The sequence below is a fragment of the Carlito syrichta genome, unplaced genomic scaffold (genome assembly GCF_000164805.1).
Source record: "Carlito syrichta isolate Samal-C Ts95f unplaced genomic scaffold, Tarsius_syrichta-2.0.1 Scaffold123562, whole genome shotgun sequence".
In the NCBI taxonomy this organism is placed as follows: domain Eukaryota; kingdom Metazoa; phylum Chordata; class Mammalia; order Primates; family Tarsiidae; genus Carlito; species Carlito syrichta.
Genome location: NW_007067658.1, coordinates 20,232 through 38,918, shown reverse-complemented (window position 1 = coordinate 38,918; position 18,687 = coordinate 20,232). Strand labels below are relative to the sequence as shown.

At 44.0% G+C, this 18,687-nt stretch overlaps 1 protein-coding gene across 1 annotated transcript in view; it reads left to right on the top strand.

Moving 5' to 3' along the window:
* GLG1 (golgi glycoprotein 1) overlaps window positions 1-18,687 on the top strand; it is a 64,113-nt gene that overhangs the window by 38,862 nt on the left and 6,564 nt on the right. Inside the window, exons 13-22 of the mRNA XM_021707721.1 lie at window positions 573-635; window positions 1,374-1,487; window positions 2,975-3,063; window positions 4,506-4,623; window positions 6,958-7,050; window positions 10,683-10,820; window positions 13,008-13,131; window positions 14,049-14,191; window positions 14,390-14,491; window positions 16,312-16,419. Of these exons, the coding sequence (XP_021563396.1) occupies window positions 573-635; window positions 1,374-1,487; window positions 2,975-3,063; window positions 4,506-4,623; window positions 6,958-7,050; window positions 10,683-10,820; window positions 13,008-13,131; window positions 14,049-14,191; window positions 14,390-14,491; window positions 16,312-16,419 (1,092 nt within the window). The remainder of the gene's footprint in view (window positions 1-572; window positions 636-1,373; window positions 1,488-2,974; window positions 3,064-4,505; window positions 4,624-6,957; window positions 7,051-10,682; window positions 10,821-13,007; window positions 13,132-14,048; window positions 14,192-14,389; window positions 14,492-16,311; window positions 16,420-18,687) is intronic.

The window sequence follows — 18,687 nt, the reverse complement described above, 5'->3', positions numbered from 1 at the left end:
TTCTCTCATCTTGTCATCTCCTCTTACATTCTCATTGTCATTGCATGATTATGAGGACGGTCGCAGGTGTATAACACTTTAGAGGAAGATGTTATTTCAGCAGCTAATGCTGCATGGGGTTACTTTGGCTAAAGGCATGTGTTTCCTAGAGCAGTGGTTTGTCATCTGATTTGAGGGCAGTGATCTGGCTTATGAGCTTAGAAACTGAAGATAGATGTCGGTTACCCCATTTTCATTTTTAACTACTTAGCATTTTGGAAAAAAGTTTAAAGACTTTACAATAATTAGTAATATTATTGCTAATTGTTTTTTTTTTACCCCACCTTTAATAATTCTACCTTCTCTTTTGTTCAGACACAAAGGAGAATCTGCCTCTAAAAAATTTGCCTTTCAAGGTATAATAGAGCATTTCTGTCTATTCTGGGACTATCTAACGTAAATACTAGAGTAGTTTCCAAATGTACATGTTTGATTATTTGCCCATCAGATCCTACTGATTCAGAAAGAGAAAATGCTCCTCCACCCCTGGCTCTTTCTAAAGCAGAACTATTAACATATTTAATCTTCTACAGGATATTCAAATAGAAGCCTTGCTGATGAGAGCATGTGAACCCATAATTCAGAACTTTTGCCACGTAAGTGATGTCTGGAGGAACAAGAGTTAAAAACAACCAAATTCACTGGGATTCTGGTTCCTGAGTGTGTTGAACTCATTTCTGTCTTTAGTGTACATTACTCCTGAGTGATAGCCAACTTTGACAAGTAAAGTGAAAAATGTAAACAAGATCAAGAGAGAGGTACACCATTCTGGAAACTTTTGTTTGATTAACCTTTGTGGGTGACCAGGTTTGTGGTTAGCAGCAGTTGTTAAGATGCCCTTTCTTGTAAAGATGGAACAAGGAAGACCCCGTTAGTATGACAGAGTTGCTTCTGATACATCAGCCTAGGAATTGTTAGCAGTAGTGGCTTCTTCTACCACCTGCCTCCTTGCACCTCAGTGCTGACTAAATTTTGATACTTTATTACTTATTAACTTATTGAAATACCTAAATTGTGGGAGTGAAGTAAACCAGGTAGCATTAAGATCAGAAAACCAGGTGGCTATATTAGATATTCCAAAAGCCAACTGCTGCATCATAAAAGCACTCTTAGTACATATTCTTGTCTCATGCAGAAGAACTTGCTGTGTAAATTTTGCTCCATTGAATATTAATCCTTTGTGACTTCTCAGGCTTATTTTGATACAATTTAGGATGTATCTTTTTTTATGAAGGCTTCTAGAATCAGTCCTGCTTGTATTTGTCATGGTCTGGGCTACAAGTCTGTTCATTAATTATTGCAAATGAAATACAAATGTGCATTATCCTCCCCAGGATGTGGCGGATAACCAGATAGACTCTGGGGACCTGATGGAATGTCTGATACAGAACAAACACCAGAAGGAGATGAACGAGAAGTGTGCCATTGGAGTCACCCACTTCCAGCTGGTCAGTGACACCTGGCTGCCGATGTCATAGCTGCTTGGGTGGCAGCTGAATCCCTTCCTTTTTTGGAACATCAGTGCACCTCTGATGTTCTGTGAAAAATAATTTTTTCCAAATATATATCCTATTTTTATTTGTTCTCAGTAAATGGTTGTTATCTAATGTGACCAGGCCCTTTGTTAGCCTCCTTGAAACACAGTGATAAATAAGATATAGTCCCAGCCAGGTGTGATGGCTTATGCCTATAATCCCAGCACTTTGGGAGGCTGAGGTGAAAGGATTGCCTGAGCCTATGGGTTCAAGACCAGTCTGGGCAACATGGTGAGCCCTTATCTCTACAATAAGTCAAGAAAAATTAGCTAGGCATGGTGGAACATGCTTGTGGTTTCACATGCTTGTGGTTTCACCTACTTGGAAGGCTGAGGCAGAAGGATCACCTGAACCCAGCAGGTTGAGGCTGTGGTGGCCATGAGCATGTCATTGCACTCCGGCCTGGGTGACAGAGTAAGACTCCAACTTTAAAAAAAAAAAAAAAAGATATATTCCCTACCCCAGGGAGCAGTCTAGTGGGTTGAGGAAAAGAAGGTGGATGTTTCCTGCTCCAGTCACATTGCTTGCATGAGGTGTTTTAATTTCTCCTTCAACAGTTAGTATCCTTAGAATCTATTGTTTTATGTGTAACTATTCAGTGTAATGGCCAAATGTTTATCAATACACTGGACTCCTGGCCTTTTTTTTTTTTTTTGAGTCAGTGTGTTAATTCACCTCTTCTCAGGGCATATGAGCTATCTGACTGTGCATTCAGCAAGTGTTACAGAGCACCTTGTGGACTCTAGATTCTAGTAAGAGAAAGACACAAAAACAAATCTTAAGTGGTTCTAGGAAGAAAAACAAAGCAGAGTAAGGAGTTGAATGAAGGAGAAAAGGGACTTCAAAAGGAGTACTTGAATAGAAATCTTAAGGTATGGAGGCAAACTATGCAAAGAGTAATTTTGGCAAAGGGAACGAGTATGATTAAAGTGGCAGCAAAGCTAGTGTGAGCCGGGCTCGATGACTCAGCCTGTAATCCCGCGCCTTTGGGAGGCTGAGGTGAGTGGATTGCCTGAGCCCACGGGTTGGAGACCTGCCTGGGCAGCGAGACCTCATCTCTACAATAAATAAATAAATCAACCGGGCGTGGTAGCGCATGCCTGTAATTCTGGCTACTCAGAAGGCTGAGGCGGAAGGATCGCCGGAGCCCAGCAGGCGAGGCTGCGGTGGCCGGGAGCGGCCACTGCACTCCAGTCTGGGTGACCGAGTGAGATTCCAACTCAAAAAAAAAAAAAGCTAGTGTGCCTGTAATGAAGAGTTTGCAGGTCATGAAATCTGAGACAGAAGGCAAGTTGTGCAGGACCTTGTAAGCAGACTTCTGAAAGCTATAAAATGTCTCCCACCACTGCTGACTAGAATTTGCCACAGAGCTCCTGACTTTCTTTTTCTTCATCTCTCAGGTTCAGATGAAGGATTTTCGGTTCTCTTACAAGTTTAAAATGGCCTGCAAGGAGGACGTGCTGAAACTTTGCCCCAACATAAAAAAGAAGTATGTCACTTTTAGTTGATTTATTCTGCTTTCCCAAAGCCACTCTTCGCTACTGAATGACTATCCACATGGATGTCGGGTAGCCTCCTGCATCTCTCCTTTGGTACTGTGTCAACATTTGGACTGTCTGAACAGCTCATCTTTATGTGTCCAGAGTCTCAGCTGGTGGTGGTGATTCTGACATGAAGAGACCAGAGGCTAAAGGAGCATTGTGAATTCTTCCAGGTTCAGGCAGCTTAACTGATGAGCCAGAGATAGAGTGTATACTTAGAGAAGTGTGAGTAAAAGAGGCGAACTGACTTCTTCCTGGCGTCATCCCATATGTCATCTCTTCTGAGATGTGGCAGGGGCTTTTAGATAGCTAGTGAAGAAACAGAAACTTTATTCATTTAAGAATTAGGTCCTAGACGGGTTCGGTGGCTCAGCCTATAATCCCATGCCTTTGGGAGGCTGAGGTGAGTGGATTGCCTGAGCCCGCGGGTTCGAGACCCGCCTGGGCGGCGAGACCTCATCTCTACAATAAATAAAAAAATCAGCCAGCGTGATAGCGCATGCCTGTAATTCCGGCTACTCGGAAGGCTGAGGCGGAAGGATCGCCGAAGCCCAGCAGGTTGAGGTTGCGGTGGCCGGGAGCGGCCAATGCACTCCAGTCTGGGCGATGGAGTGAGACTCCAACTCAAAACAAACACAAACAAACAAACAAACAAACAAAAAACCTGAAAGACTACTGTGAAATAAAAATTTGTTTAGTTTAAAAAAAAAAAAAATTAGATCCTGCTGTTTTTCCTGTAGACCAGCCCAGGTTTCTCTGCCTATGGAGTAGCCGGCTTACATTAAAAAAAAATTAGGTCTTAATAGACACATAAGCTTTTTCAGCATGACTGACCAAATTTTCCACGTTGCTTTTTTTTTTTTTAAGAGTGGGTTCTTGCTGTGTTGCCCAGGCTGGCCTTGAATTCCTGGCTTCAGCAGACTGCCTGTCTCAGCCTCTCAAGTAGCTGGGACCACGGCACATGCCACCATGCCCAACTCATATTGCTCTTTGAAAGACACTTTTCTAGAATACATTTTCTATCATGTTAACCAACTTTGCATTTTGACCAGGTTTCTGCATCTTTCAGGAATGTGTTTCGCAATTTGTCAAAGGCACAGTATCACATGTTTTTATTAAACCAACTGTAGACCTATCATTGCACACACGTGCCCTGTGTGGTCTTCCCTCCAGTCAAGAATGGAGTCAGCATTCAGACTGCTGCCTGACTTTTATGGCATACAGTCAAATTGCAGCTTTTAGCACTCTCAAAAAAAAGTAAGGGTTTCAGGAAGACGTTGAAAAGGGGTCATGAATTCATGGTAAATGGTGTGACTCATGCCCCATCCCAGCTTGATCATCTGCCCTCATGTGGCTCCAGCTGGTCTCAGGCCTCTCCTTTCCTCGGCAGGGTGGACGTGGTGATCTGTCTGAGCACCACCGTGCGCAACGACACTCTCCAAGAAGCCAAGGAGCACAGAGTGTCCCTGAAGTGCCGCAAGCAACTCCGTGTGGAGGAGCTGGAGATGGTAATGTCTTCCAGCCTTTGCTCCCAGAAATGACCGGGGACCGAGGCTTAGAAAGTTGGGGAGAGGCTGGGGCAATGTGGAAGATTTTAGCCACTATTGTGATGATTAAAACTCAGAGTTGGGTAACTCTTTCAGGTTTCCTCCCACTATGGGAGCTTTTCTGTCTTCTTAATAAATCCTACTTTTTCACCTAAAAAAAACCAAAAACAAAAAAACTCAGAATCAACATGCTAATGTTTTATCATATAACAATTAGTAGCCGGATGCAGTGGTGCAAGCCTGTGTTCCCAGCACTTTGGGAGGCCAAGGCAAGAGGATTGCCTGAGTCCAATGGGTTGAGACCAGCCTGGGCAACTTGGTGAGACCTCGTCTCTACAATAAATTTTTTAAAAAAATTAACCGGGCGTGGTGGCATACGCCTGTAGTTCCAGCTCCTTGGAAGGCTAAGGCAGAAAGATCACCTGAGCCCAGCAGGTCAAGGCTGCAGTGGCTGTGAGTGTGCCACTGTGCTCTAACCCAGGCAACAGAGTGAGACTCCAACTCAAAAAAGCCAATTAGCTTCTTGTTTCACTGTTCTGTTAATGAATGGTACAACACTTTTGACCACTCATAACTGCAAATCCAGCTGTAAGACAAGTTCTAAGCATGTAATACAGTTTTTGGATCAATAGTGTCCTCTAGGATCGAGGATCTTTTCCTCTCCATTCTGCTGTCCTTGGCTTCAGCTTCATCCTGAGTCTGGTTTCTCTCATGGCTGTACAAGTGGCTGCCTGCAACAACAGGGCCACTGCTTCAGTAGTCATCTCTAGCAGGAAAAGGGGGGAAAAAGAGAGAAACTGGCCCCTACCACAAAATAAAACCTTCGATTTGACAGTGTCAGCTTGGGATCTCTGCCCACCCCGACCAACAACAGCCTCCAGGGGAATGTCATGTACTGTTGAACTTACTGATTATCAAGGTGAAATGGATATTGGGGAGTCATCTACATTGTAAAAGGAAACTTATTGCTTTACTTTTGAGATTAAGCCCAAGCCATGTTAAAAAGACAACCAAAATATTTTTAACATGTTTATGCTGTAGATCATACATATTTTACCTCAGTCTAAGCAAAAACCAGTAATGGAACCCAAACACCATTAATTTCCCAAGTTACCAGATTTTCACATATAATGACAGTGATTCAGAGATAATTCTGTGTAAGTGGAGTTGGCCTAAATGTCCCATTATAATAGAAACTTGTTTCAGGCTGGAAGTTTTGATTTCCTAGCTTTGAGCCTCTTTCATTGAAATAATAATAATAAGGCCTGACACAGTGGGTCACGCCTATAATCCCAGCACTTGGAGAGGCTGAAGCTAGAGGATTACCTGAGCCCACGGGTTCGAGACCCGCCTGGGCAACTTGGCGAGACCTTATCTCTATAATAAATCAAAAAATTAGCCGGGCGTGGTCGCGCGTGCCTATAGTTCCAGCTACTTGGAAGGCTGAGACAGAAGGATCGCCAGAGCCCAGCAGGTCGAGCGGCCACTGCACTCCAATCTGGGTGACAGAGTGAGATTCCAACTCAAAAAAAGAAAAAAAAGAAAGACTGAAGCGGAAGAATTGCCTGAGCCCAGCAGGTAGAGGCTGAGGTGGCCGTGAGTGGGCCGCTGCACTCCAGCCTGCCGTGACAAAGTGAGACTCCAACTCAAAAATAATAATAAAAGTAGAACGCTGTATTTTTGGTTTTTTTTTTTTTTTAGTTGGAGTCTCACCTTGTTAACCAGGCTAAGAGTGCAGTGACACGCTCACGGCCACCGCAGCCTTGACCTAGCACTGGGCTCAGGCGATCCTTCCGCCTCAGCTTTCCAAATAACCGGAACAACAGGCATGTGCCACCATGCCTGGCTAATTTTTTGATTTATTGGAGAAATGAGGTCTCATGTTGCCAGGCTGATCTCAAACCCGTGGACTCAGGCAGTCTTCTCACCTCGGCCTCCCAAACTGCTGGGATTATAGGCTTGAGCCACCATGCCTGGCCAAGATCCCTGTATTTTTATAACAGTTTTAACCATCTAAAGTGGTTTTCACCTAATTTTGTCTTTGTCACAGCATTCCTGTGAAGGACAAGACAGCATTTTGGGTTAGTTGTGGCATTTTATTTTGCAAAGAAGGTCCAAGACCATGTAGCTAGTTGGTGGCAGTTCTCCTGCTGCAAGGCCACACTGCTGCTGCTCTGCTGTGTTGAAGTTGGGGGTTACAGGATAAGATCCCATCAAGCAAATAAGTCTGTATAGCATTTGACATCTCCAGCCTAATGTAGCCTTTGTTTTCCACTCTGGCTCCCTCTCATGTAGACAGAGGACATCCGTCTGGAACCAGATCTGTATGAAGCCTGCAAGAGTGACATCAAGAACTACTGTTCTACTGTGCAGTATGGCAATGCTCAGGTAGCTTTTTGCTTTAATTTTTAATTGTAAATGTGAAGGTAGCATTTTAATAATTAACTCTTTGCTGGTGGAACAGAACCCATCTTATCCTGTCCAACCTAATCATCCCCTCTTAAGCTATACCAGACTACTTTGCCCTAAGTTCCTTGCCTGCACTCGTCTTTGTCTCTTAGTCATTCTCTTCCCTCTCTCAGGTTCCCCACCTGTCTGCCTTCCCCACCTGTCTGCCTGATAAACTCCAGATGATCCTTCAAATGCTTCTTCCTCTTTGTAGCTTTCCCAACACTCTGCACTTCCAAAATTAGGTATTCCCTCACTGTGTTCCCATTGCACAGAAGTTCTTAATCAGAGGTCATGTAAGAATCACCTAGGAAACTTTTTAAAAAGAAATGGGGTCCCGTCCAGAATCTCCAGCAATGAAGTACAAACCAGTGCTTTTTTTTTTGAGCTGGAGTCTCACACTCTGTTGTCCAGGCTGGAGTGCAGTGGCACACTCACAGCCACCACAGTGTCGACCTGCTGGGCTCTGGTAATCAATCCATCTCAGCCTTCCAAATAGCTGGAACTACAGGCGCGTGCTACCACACCTGGCTAATTTTTGATTTATTGTAGAGACAAGTTCTCGCCAAGTTGCCTGGGCTGGTCTCGAACTTGTGGGCTCAGGCCATCCACTTGCTTTGGCCTCCTAAAGTGCTAGGATTACAGACTGAGCCACCAAACCGGCCTAAACCATTGTTTTTTAAATGCTATCCCCATGACCTGGCTACCTCTTCTAGTTAAGAGCATTACCATGGTGCTTTTAGCCTCTGAGATAATTATGGCATTGTCTTCTTGTATCTACTTACTGAAGCAAACTCTGATGTCAGTCTGATTCTCATTTCTTTGTAGTTAAGCTGTCTCTGATAGGTTTTCGAGTTTTGGGGTTTTCTTTAATGGTCTATAATTTCAGTGTGATGTGGTTAAATAGGTATGAATTTTCTGGGTTTTTTTTTTTTTTTTTTTTTTTAAATCCTGCTTGGTTCTTTCAGTCAGCATTCATCTCTTTCTTCGGCTCTGGAAAATTTTCACTGTTTTTTCTTTTTTTCTTTTTTTTTTGGGTTGGAGTCTCACTCTGTCACCCAGACTGGAGTGCAGTAGCCTACGATCCTTCCGCCTCAGCCTTCCAAGTAGCAGAACTACAGGTGCACGCTACCATGCCCGGCTAATTTTTTGATTTATTGTAGAGATGAGGTCTCACCAAGTTGCCCAGGCGGGTCTTGAACCCGCGGGCTCAGGCAGTCCACTCACTCAATCCCAAGGTGTGGGATTACAGGCTGAGCCACCAAGCCCAGCCATTCTGCTTTTAAGAAAGACCACTAATTGCGTTTTCTTTTTTCTTCCTAGATCTCAGATTGGTTCTTTGATTCTTGATTATTTTATTTATTTATTTATTTAATAGCATTCTATTAGACAGTGTTCAGTTTGTTTGTTTTTTGAGTTGGAGTCTCTCACTCTGTCACCCAGAGTACTGTGTGACATGATCACAACTCAACACAACCTCGACCTTCTGGGTCTAGGCAATCCTTATGCCTCAGCCTACTATGTAGTGGGGATGACTACCACCAGTGCCTTGCTGGGACTATAGGTGTGTGCCACCACACCAAGCTAATTTTTTTATTTCTTTGTGGAGATGTTTTCTTGCTATGTTGCCCTGGCTGGTCTTGGAACTACTGGGCTCAAGTGATCCTCTTGCCTCAGCCTCCCAGAGTGCTAGGATTATAGGCATGAGCCACTGAGCCTGACCTAGACAATGTTCTTGATTTTTTTTTTTAAGATGTGGGGTATAAATTCAGTATTAGGTATACAAGTGGCCATCATACAGGTAAAGTTTGGGCTTCCCTTTGGTCCCCATTTCACCTGGCTTGAGATGAGATACCCTTACTGATGTTTGTTCTTGATTCTTACTTACCATTGCCTTCTGTGCTGTTCTGAGGACCTAAAGTATATTTTTGAACTCTTGTTTTGATTTCTGTTACCTTTTTCTCTCAGTTTTTAAGTCCTTGATTTATTTTACTTAACTTTTTAAATGATATTAATTAGTGCTTCTCAACTTGTTAATGATTCCTGGTTGTGCCTTGAGGATTTCCTGAAGTCTCATGACTTCATGCTAGAGTTCTAGGGGTTGCACTTTTGCATCTGCTTTCCTTTTTTTTTTTTGAGCTGGCGTCTCAGTCCATTGTCCAGGCTGGAGTGGCACGCTCACGGCCACCCCAGCGCCCACCCACTGGGCTCAGGCAATCCTTCTGCCTCAGCCTTCCAAGTAGCCGAAACTACGGGCGCATCTACCATGCCCAGTTTGGTGCAGAGAAGGGAAGATTTCAAGATATACTGAATTTACTACCTTAGGATCCGTCTCATGACATTTGATGCTTTTGTATTATCACTTATCTTTTTTTGGTCATACTTGTTTGTTTATATAAGTTTGCCTGTGAGACTGTGAATTCAGTTATTTAGATACTATAAAAAATATTAAAAAGGAAAGCCGGTAGCAGCTAGAATTATAGCGTGAAATCATGAGACTTCTAGAAAATCCTCAAGGCACAACCAGGAATTATTCATTAGTTTGTCAGGGCTAAGAATTGAATTTGATTCATGTCTGTCATCCAACAGTCTTTCTCATGTGGCAAATGGTGTGTTGAATTGAACTTCCTGCCTACTGTGAGGCTATTGCTCCAGGCAGGTGCTGAGGGCCTAATGTGTGCTCCAGAAGGAATCTTGAAAAGGAGCAGCTCTAGAAGGCAGAAGAAACCAGGAATCCTGAGTGTGTTTCACTCCCTTTAGACTCCAGTGCAATGCTGGGCATGGTGACTCAAGCCTGTAATCCCACCCCTTTGGGAGGCAGAGGCAAGAGGATTGCCTGAGCTCAGGGGTTCGAGACTAACCTGAGCAACACGGTGAGACCTCATTTCTACAACAAATCAAAAAATTAGCCGATGTGGTGGCACATGCCTGTGGTTCCAGCTACTTGGAAGGCTGAGACAGAAGGATTGCCTGAGCCCAGCAGGTTGAGGCTACGGTGGCCATGAGCATGCCACTGCACCCCTGCCTGGGTGACAGGGTGAGACTCCAACTCAAAAAAAAAAAAACAAAACAGCCAGGCTCGGTGGCTCAGTCTGTAATCCCGTGCCTTTGGGAGGCTGAGGTGAGTGGATTGCCTGAGCCCATGGGTTTGAGGCCCACCTGGGCAACCTGGCAAGACCTCATCTCTAAATCAAAAATTAGCTGGGCGTGGTAGCGCGCGCCTGTAGTTCCAGCTACTTGGAGGCTGCGGTGGCCGAGATCGGCCACTGCACTCCAGTCTGGGCAACAGAATGAGACTCCAACTGAAAAAAAAAAAAAATAGACTCCAGTGCAGCCTGCTAGTCTTTGTGAATTCTTATACTGTTGATTTACTGTTTGCCCCAAGATTGTAAATCTCTAAGTATAATTCTCCTTGATGAGGAAATCCTGATTCCTATTGTCTGGGAATTAGAAATGGAGGTACTTGTTTAGAAAAATGTGGGACACACTAAGAACTGAATGCTTCAGTCAGAATACATGGATTATTAATCCCTTATACATCTCTCAACTTGACCATAATGCTTATGCCATAGATTATTGAATGTCTGAAAGAAAACAAGAAGCAGCTAAGTACCCGTTGTCACCAGAAAGTATTTAAGTTGCAAGAGACAGAGATGATGGACCCAGAATTAGATTATACACTCATGAGAGTCTGCAAGCAGATGATAAAGGTAAGGGATCCAAAGCCAAGGACTAAGCATGGTGTAAGTAAAAGTAACAGTATAAACCTCTTTCATTATCAGCAAGACGGTTTTATGCAGCTAAGAGGGTGGTTCTCAAAGAGTGGTCCTGAGACCAACAGCATCAGCATCACCTGGGAACCTGCAGATTCTTGGGCCCCTCCCCAGATCTACTGAATCAGAAGCTCTGGGATCGGAGCAGGCAGTCTGTTTCAACAAGCCCTCTGGGTGATTCTGAGGCATGTTCAAGTTTGAAAGCCACAGAGCTAAGATAACTGAACTCACTTTGACCTGAGACACAAATAAATAGATGTCCAATGAATATATTACTGGTTTTGTGGGCATTTAGTTATATAGGCATACTGAAAAAGCCTCTATTGAGTATCCTGATCATCTATTGGCCACACTCAAAAGATGTTTCTGGGCCAGGCTCAATGGCTCAGCCTGTAATCCCAGCACTTTGGGAGGCCACGGCGAGTGGATTACCTGAGCCCGCGGGTTCAAGACCCGCCTGGGCAACTTGATGAGACCTCATCTTTACAATAAATCAAAAATTGGCTGGTTGTGGTAGCGTGCGCCTGTAATTCCAGCTACTTGGAAGACTGAGGCGGAAGGATCGCCGGAGCCCAGCAGGTTGAAGCTGCGGTGGCTGGGAGCATGCCACTGCACTCCAGTTTGGGCGACAGAGTTAGACTCCAACTCAAAAAAAAAAACCAAAAAAATATGTTTCTGTTCCGCAAGTTCTTTTACTTCATTTACTCCTCCAGTGAGCGTTCCCTGCTGCTGGGCTGACTTGAGTACCTGGATGCCAGCTCCTTGAGCTAGCTACATACACAAAGACATTAAACTTAAGGTTCCAACTCCTTATTTCAACTTTCCTGTAAAATAAAATGCTACTTCATCAAATAAATTCCAAAGAGAATTAAGAAAGTTAGATGCATAAGTCTCTCAAACTGGGCCAGGAAAAACTGAGTCTTGTGTAAAAGTGGAAATATTAGGCTCTGATTTGAAGAGTGCTTTGTAAGACTTTATAAAAATCAGTGAGCAATTCTCATCCCCATATCATATATCAATAAATTATAATCACATGTGCTTTGGATAACTAGAAACAGAGAACTGGGAAGAGGAGCTTGATGTTCACGTGTCTCAGACAGAATTTATCAGGCACGTGACACGAAGATTTATGAATTAGCAAAATAGAGATGGAGTTGATTACTGTTCTAAAACTGATCCTCTGGGTCAGGCTCGGTGGCTCAGCCTGTAATCCCAAGCATTTTGGGAGGCTGAGGCGAATGGATTACCTGAGCCCGCTGGTTTGAGACCAGCCCGGGCAACTTGGCAAGATCTCGTGTCTACAATAAATAAAAAATTAGCTGGGCGTGGTTGCGCATACCTGTAGTTTGGCTACTTGGAAGCCTGAGGCAGAAGGATTGCCGGAGCCCAGCAGGTTGATGCTGGGAAGGCCTTGAGCATACCACTGCACTCCAGCCTAGGCAACAGAGTAAGACTCCAACTCCAAAAAGAAAAAAAAATAACTGATCCCCTGACCGAAAGAATGGTAAAAAGTATGCAAGGGCTAGTCCCACAGTGTTTGCTAGGATTATAGCCCCTATAGTTAAGATGAGCCAAATGAATCCTCACCCCACATTCCTGCTCACAGTGGCTTGTGGGTAATTCCTAGGTTTTCCCACTTGGGCTGGGTAGATGTGACTGCATGGCTGCCTGGTACAATATTATAAACAGTAAGTAAGTTCTTGAGATGCCATGTAGTTTAACTTAGCATATAGATAGGGAATCAATCTCTTGCAAAGTAGAAAGCAGTAAAATAGTGGAGAAAAATGTGAGAAATATAGTAGTGAGTATGTAAAGAGGGGGAAACTTGGGGCTGGGTGCTTATTTAGGCTTAGCTGGTCCTCTTGTACTAAGAGATACGGGAAGGTATCAGGCTGCTGCTTTCATAAGCTTTCTAATAGATGTTAAGAGTGACCACAGGCAGCCCAAATACAGTGGTGTTTATAACTAATTGATCACAATGAGTTACAGACATACTGTTTTTTCTCCACTTCCCCTGCATCACTTGACCTGCATTAAAAAAAAAAAAAAAAACCCAAGGAATTATAGACAGGATTAATTGCTATATTTGAATAGCTGTTTTTATAAAACTTTGTTTCTTTGCAGAGGTTCTGTCCAGAAGCAGATTCTAAAATCATGTTGCAGTGCTTGAAGCAAAATAAAAACAGTGAATTGATGGATCCCAAATGCAAACAGATGATAACTAAGCGCCAAATCACCCAGAACACAGGTAGGATCTTGACTTGGTTTTTCTGGTCCCATTTTATCTTAAATGGAATTGAGTGAGCATATAATTACCTAATTAAACTGCAGGTGCTTTGTTGCCCATAAGTTTTAAGGGAGGAGTCTGTATGTAAGCAAGATAACTTTCTCCTCCTTTGAAGAGTATCCAGAAAAATGGCACGAATGGGGAAGGAGACCAAATAAATAAGAAAACTGCCTTGAAGAATTACAGAAAGAAGCAGGACTAACACTCCTTGAAAACAAAGTCTAGAGATTTAATAAAACTTCACAAATGTTGCAGCAGAATAATGGGTAATCTGTTTTAGAACAAAGGACTTTCACCTTTGAGTTGCAAGACCTTGTAACTTAACGGGCAAGGTGAATTGGATACTGTATTTTCTTCTCATTGTTTTCAAAAATGTTTGTTATGGGAAAAGTTGCTGGTGTCTGCTTGATTTTTGCGAGGATTACTTAGAATATTGAGCCAAAACCCTGCAGAGTAGAATTCCTGAGGGCCTCCAGAGGTGCTCTTTAACTAACTCATATTGCTGACTAAAAACAGTGTAGTCACCAGCCTAGGCAACTTAGTGAGAATCCATCTCTACAAAAAATTAGCCAGGTGTGGTGGTGCACACCTATATATAGTCCCAGCTACTTAGGAGGGTGAGTCAGGAGAATTGGTTGAGCCCAGGACTTGGAAGCTATGAAGAGCTGTGCTTGTGCCACTGCACTCCAAACTGGGCAACAGAAACCCTGACTCAAAAAAAAGTGTAGTGAGAGATCAGTAAATATTTATTGAATAAACAGATGAGTAATTGTAGTCATGGTCATTGACATAATATGCCCCCTTTTGGAAGGATGATATCTACAAATGTGTGAATCCACGTGGATATTTTATCATGTACTTACTGCTTTCTGCTCTAGATTACCGCTTAAACCCTGTGCTAAGGAAAGCCTGTAAAGCTGACATTCCTAAATTCTGTCATGGTATCCTGACTAAGGCCAAGGATGATTCGGAGCTGGAGGGCCAGGTCATCTCTTGTCTCAAGCTGAGATACGCTGATCAGGTAAACTGCCCCAGGCTCTCCACAGAGGTGTATTTATGGAGCCACCTCTGTCCCTGGGAATTTTCTCTTTTGAAGTCCCTAGCTTGCTCCCATTTTCACAAGACCTTTTTATACCTTCCCCAAGCCAGGGACTGAGGAGCCTAATGAAAAGCTGGCATTTTCTGACAGGCTGATGTATTCTCCCTTTGTCACATGCAGCGCCTGTCTTCGGACTGCGAAGACCAGATCCGGATTATTATCCAGGAGTCTGCTCTTGATTACCGACTAGATCCTCAGCTCCAGCTGCACTGCTCAGATGAGGTAGGATTCGGGTATTAAACTGATTGTGATGAACAGAGCTTGTCAGAGAAGTTTTTTTTTTTTTTTTTGAGTTGGAGTCTCACTCTGTTGCCCAGACTGGAGTGCAGTGGCCGCTCCCGGCCACCGCAACCTCGACCTGCTGGGCTCCGGCGATCCTTCCGCCTCAGCCTTCCAAGTAGCCGCAATTACAGGCATGCGCTACCACGCCCTGCTGATTTTTTGATTTATTGTAGAGATGAGGTCTCGCTGCCCAGGCGGGTCTCGAACCCGCGGGCTCAGGCAATCCACTCACCTCAGCCTCCCAAAGGGCGCAATTACAGGCTGAGCCACCGAGCCTGGCTTGTCAGAGAGGTTTTTATTGGAGAAGAGTTCTTCACTATACCTTCTTTACCTTCAACCTTGAATCCATGGTTAGTTTTGATGGTCCATCTTCTAGACTTATCATAGTCTGAGTTCCTGTTTTCTGTAACACTGAATTAGTCTTGTCATTATTCCTGTCCTCCTACAGTGTTGGGTCTGCATTTCTCTGTTGAACAAGGGTATTCTTATTATTATTGCTATCTGCATAGAATTTGTTCTTCACTTCTGTATGGTCAACTCAGAACACACAAGACTTGCCAAAAAAGGTAAAAGTGCTCCCATAATAGCTCTAAGAAAGAGCCTCTTCTTGGAAATTACTGAGCCTCCCCAGCTAGAAAAGGCTATGTGGAGAACCCTGTTCAACATATGTCAATTTTAGGACATCATGGCCAAAGCTGTTTCAAAAAACTTACTAATAAAACTGTCCACAGAAGGTTAAGTCTTTGCTATGGGCTGTGGTTCAGAACCCCTTTGTGGCCTGGTGTGGTGTCTCACACCTGTAATCCAAGTACTTTGGGAGACCAAGGCAGGAGTGTTGCTTGGGCCCAAAGTTTGATACCAGCCCAGACAACATAGTGAGACCCCCATCTCTCAAAAAACCTTGTGTATGTGCACACATGTGCTTTCAAAGCATGAGTCTGGATTGACCCTGCACCTACATAAATGTCAAACATTTGCTTTTAGTGTTTTACTTGGCTATAAAACCTTCCTCCTGTGGAATTGGAGCAGCCACCTTTTTATTTATTTTTATTTTTATTTTTTTGAGATGGAGTCTCATTCTGTCACCCAGGATGGAGTGCAGTAGCATGCTCACTGCCACTGTAGCCTTGGTCTGCTGGGCTCAGGTGATCCTTCCACCTCAGCCTTCCAAGTAACTGTAACCACAGGTGTGTGCCACCACACTCAGCTAATTTTTCTGGATGTATTGTAGAGATGAGGTCTCACCAAGTTGTTCAGGCTGGTCTCGAAGCTGGGGGCTCAGGCAATCCTCTTACCTCAGCCTCCCAAAGTGCTGGGATTATAGGCGTGAGCCACCATGCCTGGCAGGAGTAGCTGCCTTTTTGGCAAGTCCTGGGATCTGATGCCAGACTCAGGGTTGACAGCATAAAGATGTGTGCATTTACTGATTTTAACTCTTTGTGCCAGTCATTGTAAAGGAAAATTGAGTCTGGCATCTAATACAGGAGGAGAGATGTGAAGTCCACCAGGCAGCTGTTTGAGATGAGCCCCGGGTACACATGTGGTAGGATCACCAAATTGACTTGTTTAGAAAACAAGGGTTCAGGTGATAGCAGAGCCTCCATCCTGCCTGGCTTTAAAACGGCAGCAGACCAGTGAAGAGGGGGCACAGATACTGCCATGTCCTGAGCTGGTTGGAATCACCAGACTCATCTGCTTTTGAAACTACTGGCTTAGTCCTGTGCTCAGTGAGGTGGCCTTGTTTTTTGTTTCCTGAACAGATCTCTAATCTATGTGCTGAAGAAGCAGCTGCCCAAGAGCAGACAGGTCAAGTAGAGGAATGCCTCAAGGTCAACCTGCTCAAGATCAAAACTGAAATGTGTAAAAAGGTAATAACCACCATCTCTCTTATTGTTTTTCCTGCCCTTTAAAAATTTTTTTTGAGTTGGAGTGTCACTGTTGCCCAGACTAGAGTGCAGTGGCCGCTCCCGGCCACCGCAGCCTTGACCTGCTGGGCTCCGGCGATCTTTCCGCCTCAACCTTCTGAGTAGCTGGAATTACAGGTGCATGCTACCACGCCCAGCTAATTTTTGATTTATTGTAGAGACGAGGTCTTACCAAGTTGCTCGGGCTGACCTTGAACCCGAGGATGTAGGCAATCCACTTGCCTCAGCCTCCCAAAGTGCTGGGATTATAGGCTGAGCCACCAAGCCTGGCCTTTTCTGTCCTTTTCTTGTCTTTTTTTTTTTTTTGAGTTGGAGTCTCACTCTGTCACTAAGGCTGGAGGGCAGTGACATGCTCCCGGCCACCGTAGCCTCCACCTGCTAGCCTCAGGTGATTCTCCTGCCTCAGCCTTCCAAGTAGCTGGAACTACAGGTACACACCACCAAGCCCGGCTAATTTTTTGGTTTATTATAGAGATGAGGTCTCGTCAAGTTGCCCAAGCTGGTCTCGAACCCCTGGACTCAGGCAATTCTCTCACCTTGGCCTTCCAAAGTGCTGGGATTATAGTCGTGAGCCACCTCGCCTGACCTTTTTCTTTTTTCTTTTTTTTTTGAGTTGAAATCTCACTTCATTGCCCAGGTTGGAGTGCAGCAGCACACTCACAGCCACCCCAGCATTGACCTGCTGGGCTCTAGTGATTCTTCTACCTCAACCTTCCAGGTAGCCAGAACTACAGGCATGCGCCATCATGCCCGGCTAATTTTTTTATTTATTGTACAGATGAGGTCTTGCCAAGTTGCCCGGGCTGGTCTTGAACCCACAGGCTCAGGCAGTCCACTCACCTTGACCTCCCAAAGTGCTGGGATTACAGACTGGGCCACCGAGCCCAGCCCCTTTTCTCTTTTTAATACTATAATCGCATACCTTAGTAACAAAATAAAAAACCTAAACCTTCCTGCCCAGCATTCTATTCTGTTCCCTCTTATCAAGCTTTCACTTGATCCTCAACCATTTATCTCCTATAACTTGATTTTTTTTCACATATACTGACTATGTGTGAACATGTCTTATCTCCATGACTAGATCGTTGTTTAAGGGCACTGTGGGTATAGTACAAAAACAAAATGTCAATACCAATACATGAATAAGTGTTCCATATTCATGAAAATCAAGGAAACTAAAACATTTCAGAAATGTTACATAAAAAATTTGTCAGATTATAACTACATAATATATAGCATACATTATCTTGCAAAATGGAAAATGAAATATTTGATCTTTGTTAAAAAATTAAATCTTGTGGGGTGCAGTGGCTCAAGTCTGTAATCTCAGCACTTTGGGAGGCCAAGGTGAGAAGATTGCCTGAGCTCAGGGTTTCGCGACCAGCCTGGGCAACTTGGTGAGACCTCGTCTCTACAATAAATCAAAAAATCAGCCTGGTGTGGTAATGCACCCCTGTAGTTCCAGCTACCTGGAAGACTGAGGCAGAAGGATCACCTGAGCCCAGCGGGTCGAGGCTGCAGTGGTCATGAGCATGCCACTGCACTCCAGTCTAGGTGACAGAGTAAGACTCCAACTCAAAGAAAAAGAAAAAAGAAATTAGCTGGGTGTGGTGGTACACACCTGTAGTTCCAGCTACTTGGAAGGCTGAGGTGGAAAGTGGAGGAATCACCTGAGCCCTGCAGATTGAGGCTGCAGTGGCCATGAGCGTGCCACTGCACTCCAGCCTGGTTACCAGGGTGCAGTACAGACTCCAACGCAAATAAATAAATAAATAAATAAACAAATAAATAGTAAATCCATATATTTTTCTTTGACTTCTTTATTATCAAATGGTCCCATATAACTTTGGGGAAGATTTTCTTTTCCTTTCTTTTTTTAATTTTTTAGTGGGGAAGAATAGATGGGAGCCAGGAGAAGAGGCAGGTTTTTGAATAATATTGGATTAAGAAAACATTTCAGGCCACCGTCATGTTTCCTAAGCTTTGACCGCCCTCTCCTTCCTTGGGGAGGTGAATCACTCCCTAATTTACTTTCTTTTTTTTTTTTTTAATTGGAATCTCACTCTGTCACCCAGACTGGGGTACAGTGGCACGTTCACACTCACCCCAGCATCGACCTGCTGGGCTCAAGCGATCCTTCTGCCTCAGCCTTCCAAGTAGCCAGAACTACAGGTACATGCTACCATGCCCAGCTAATTTTTTAGTTTATTG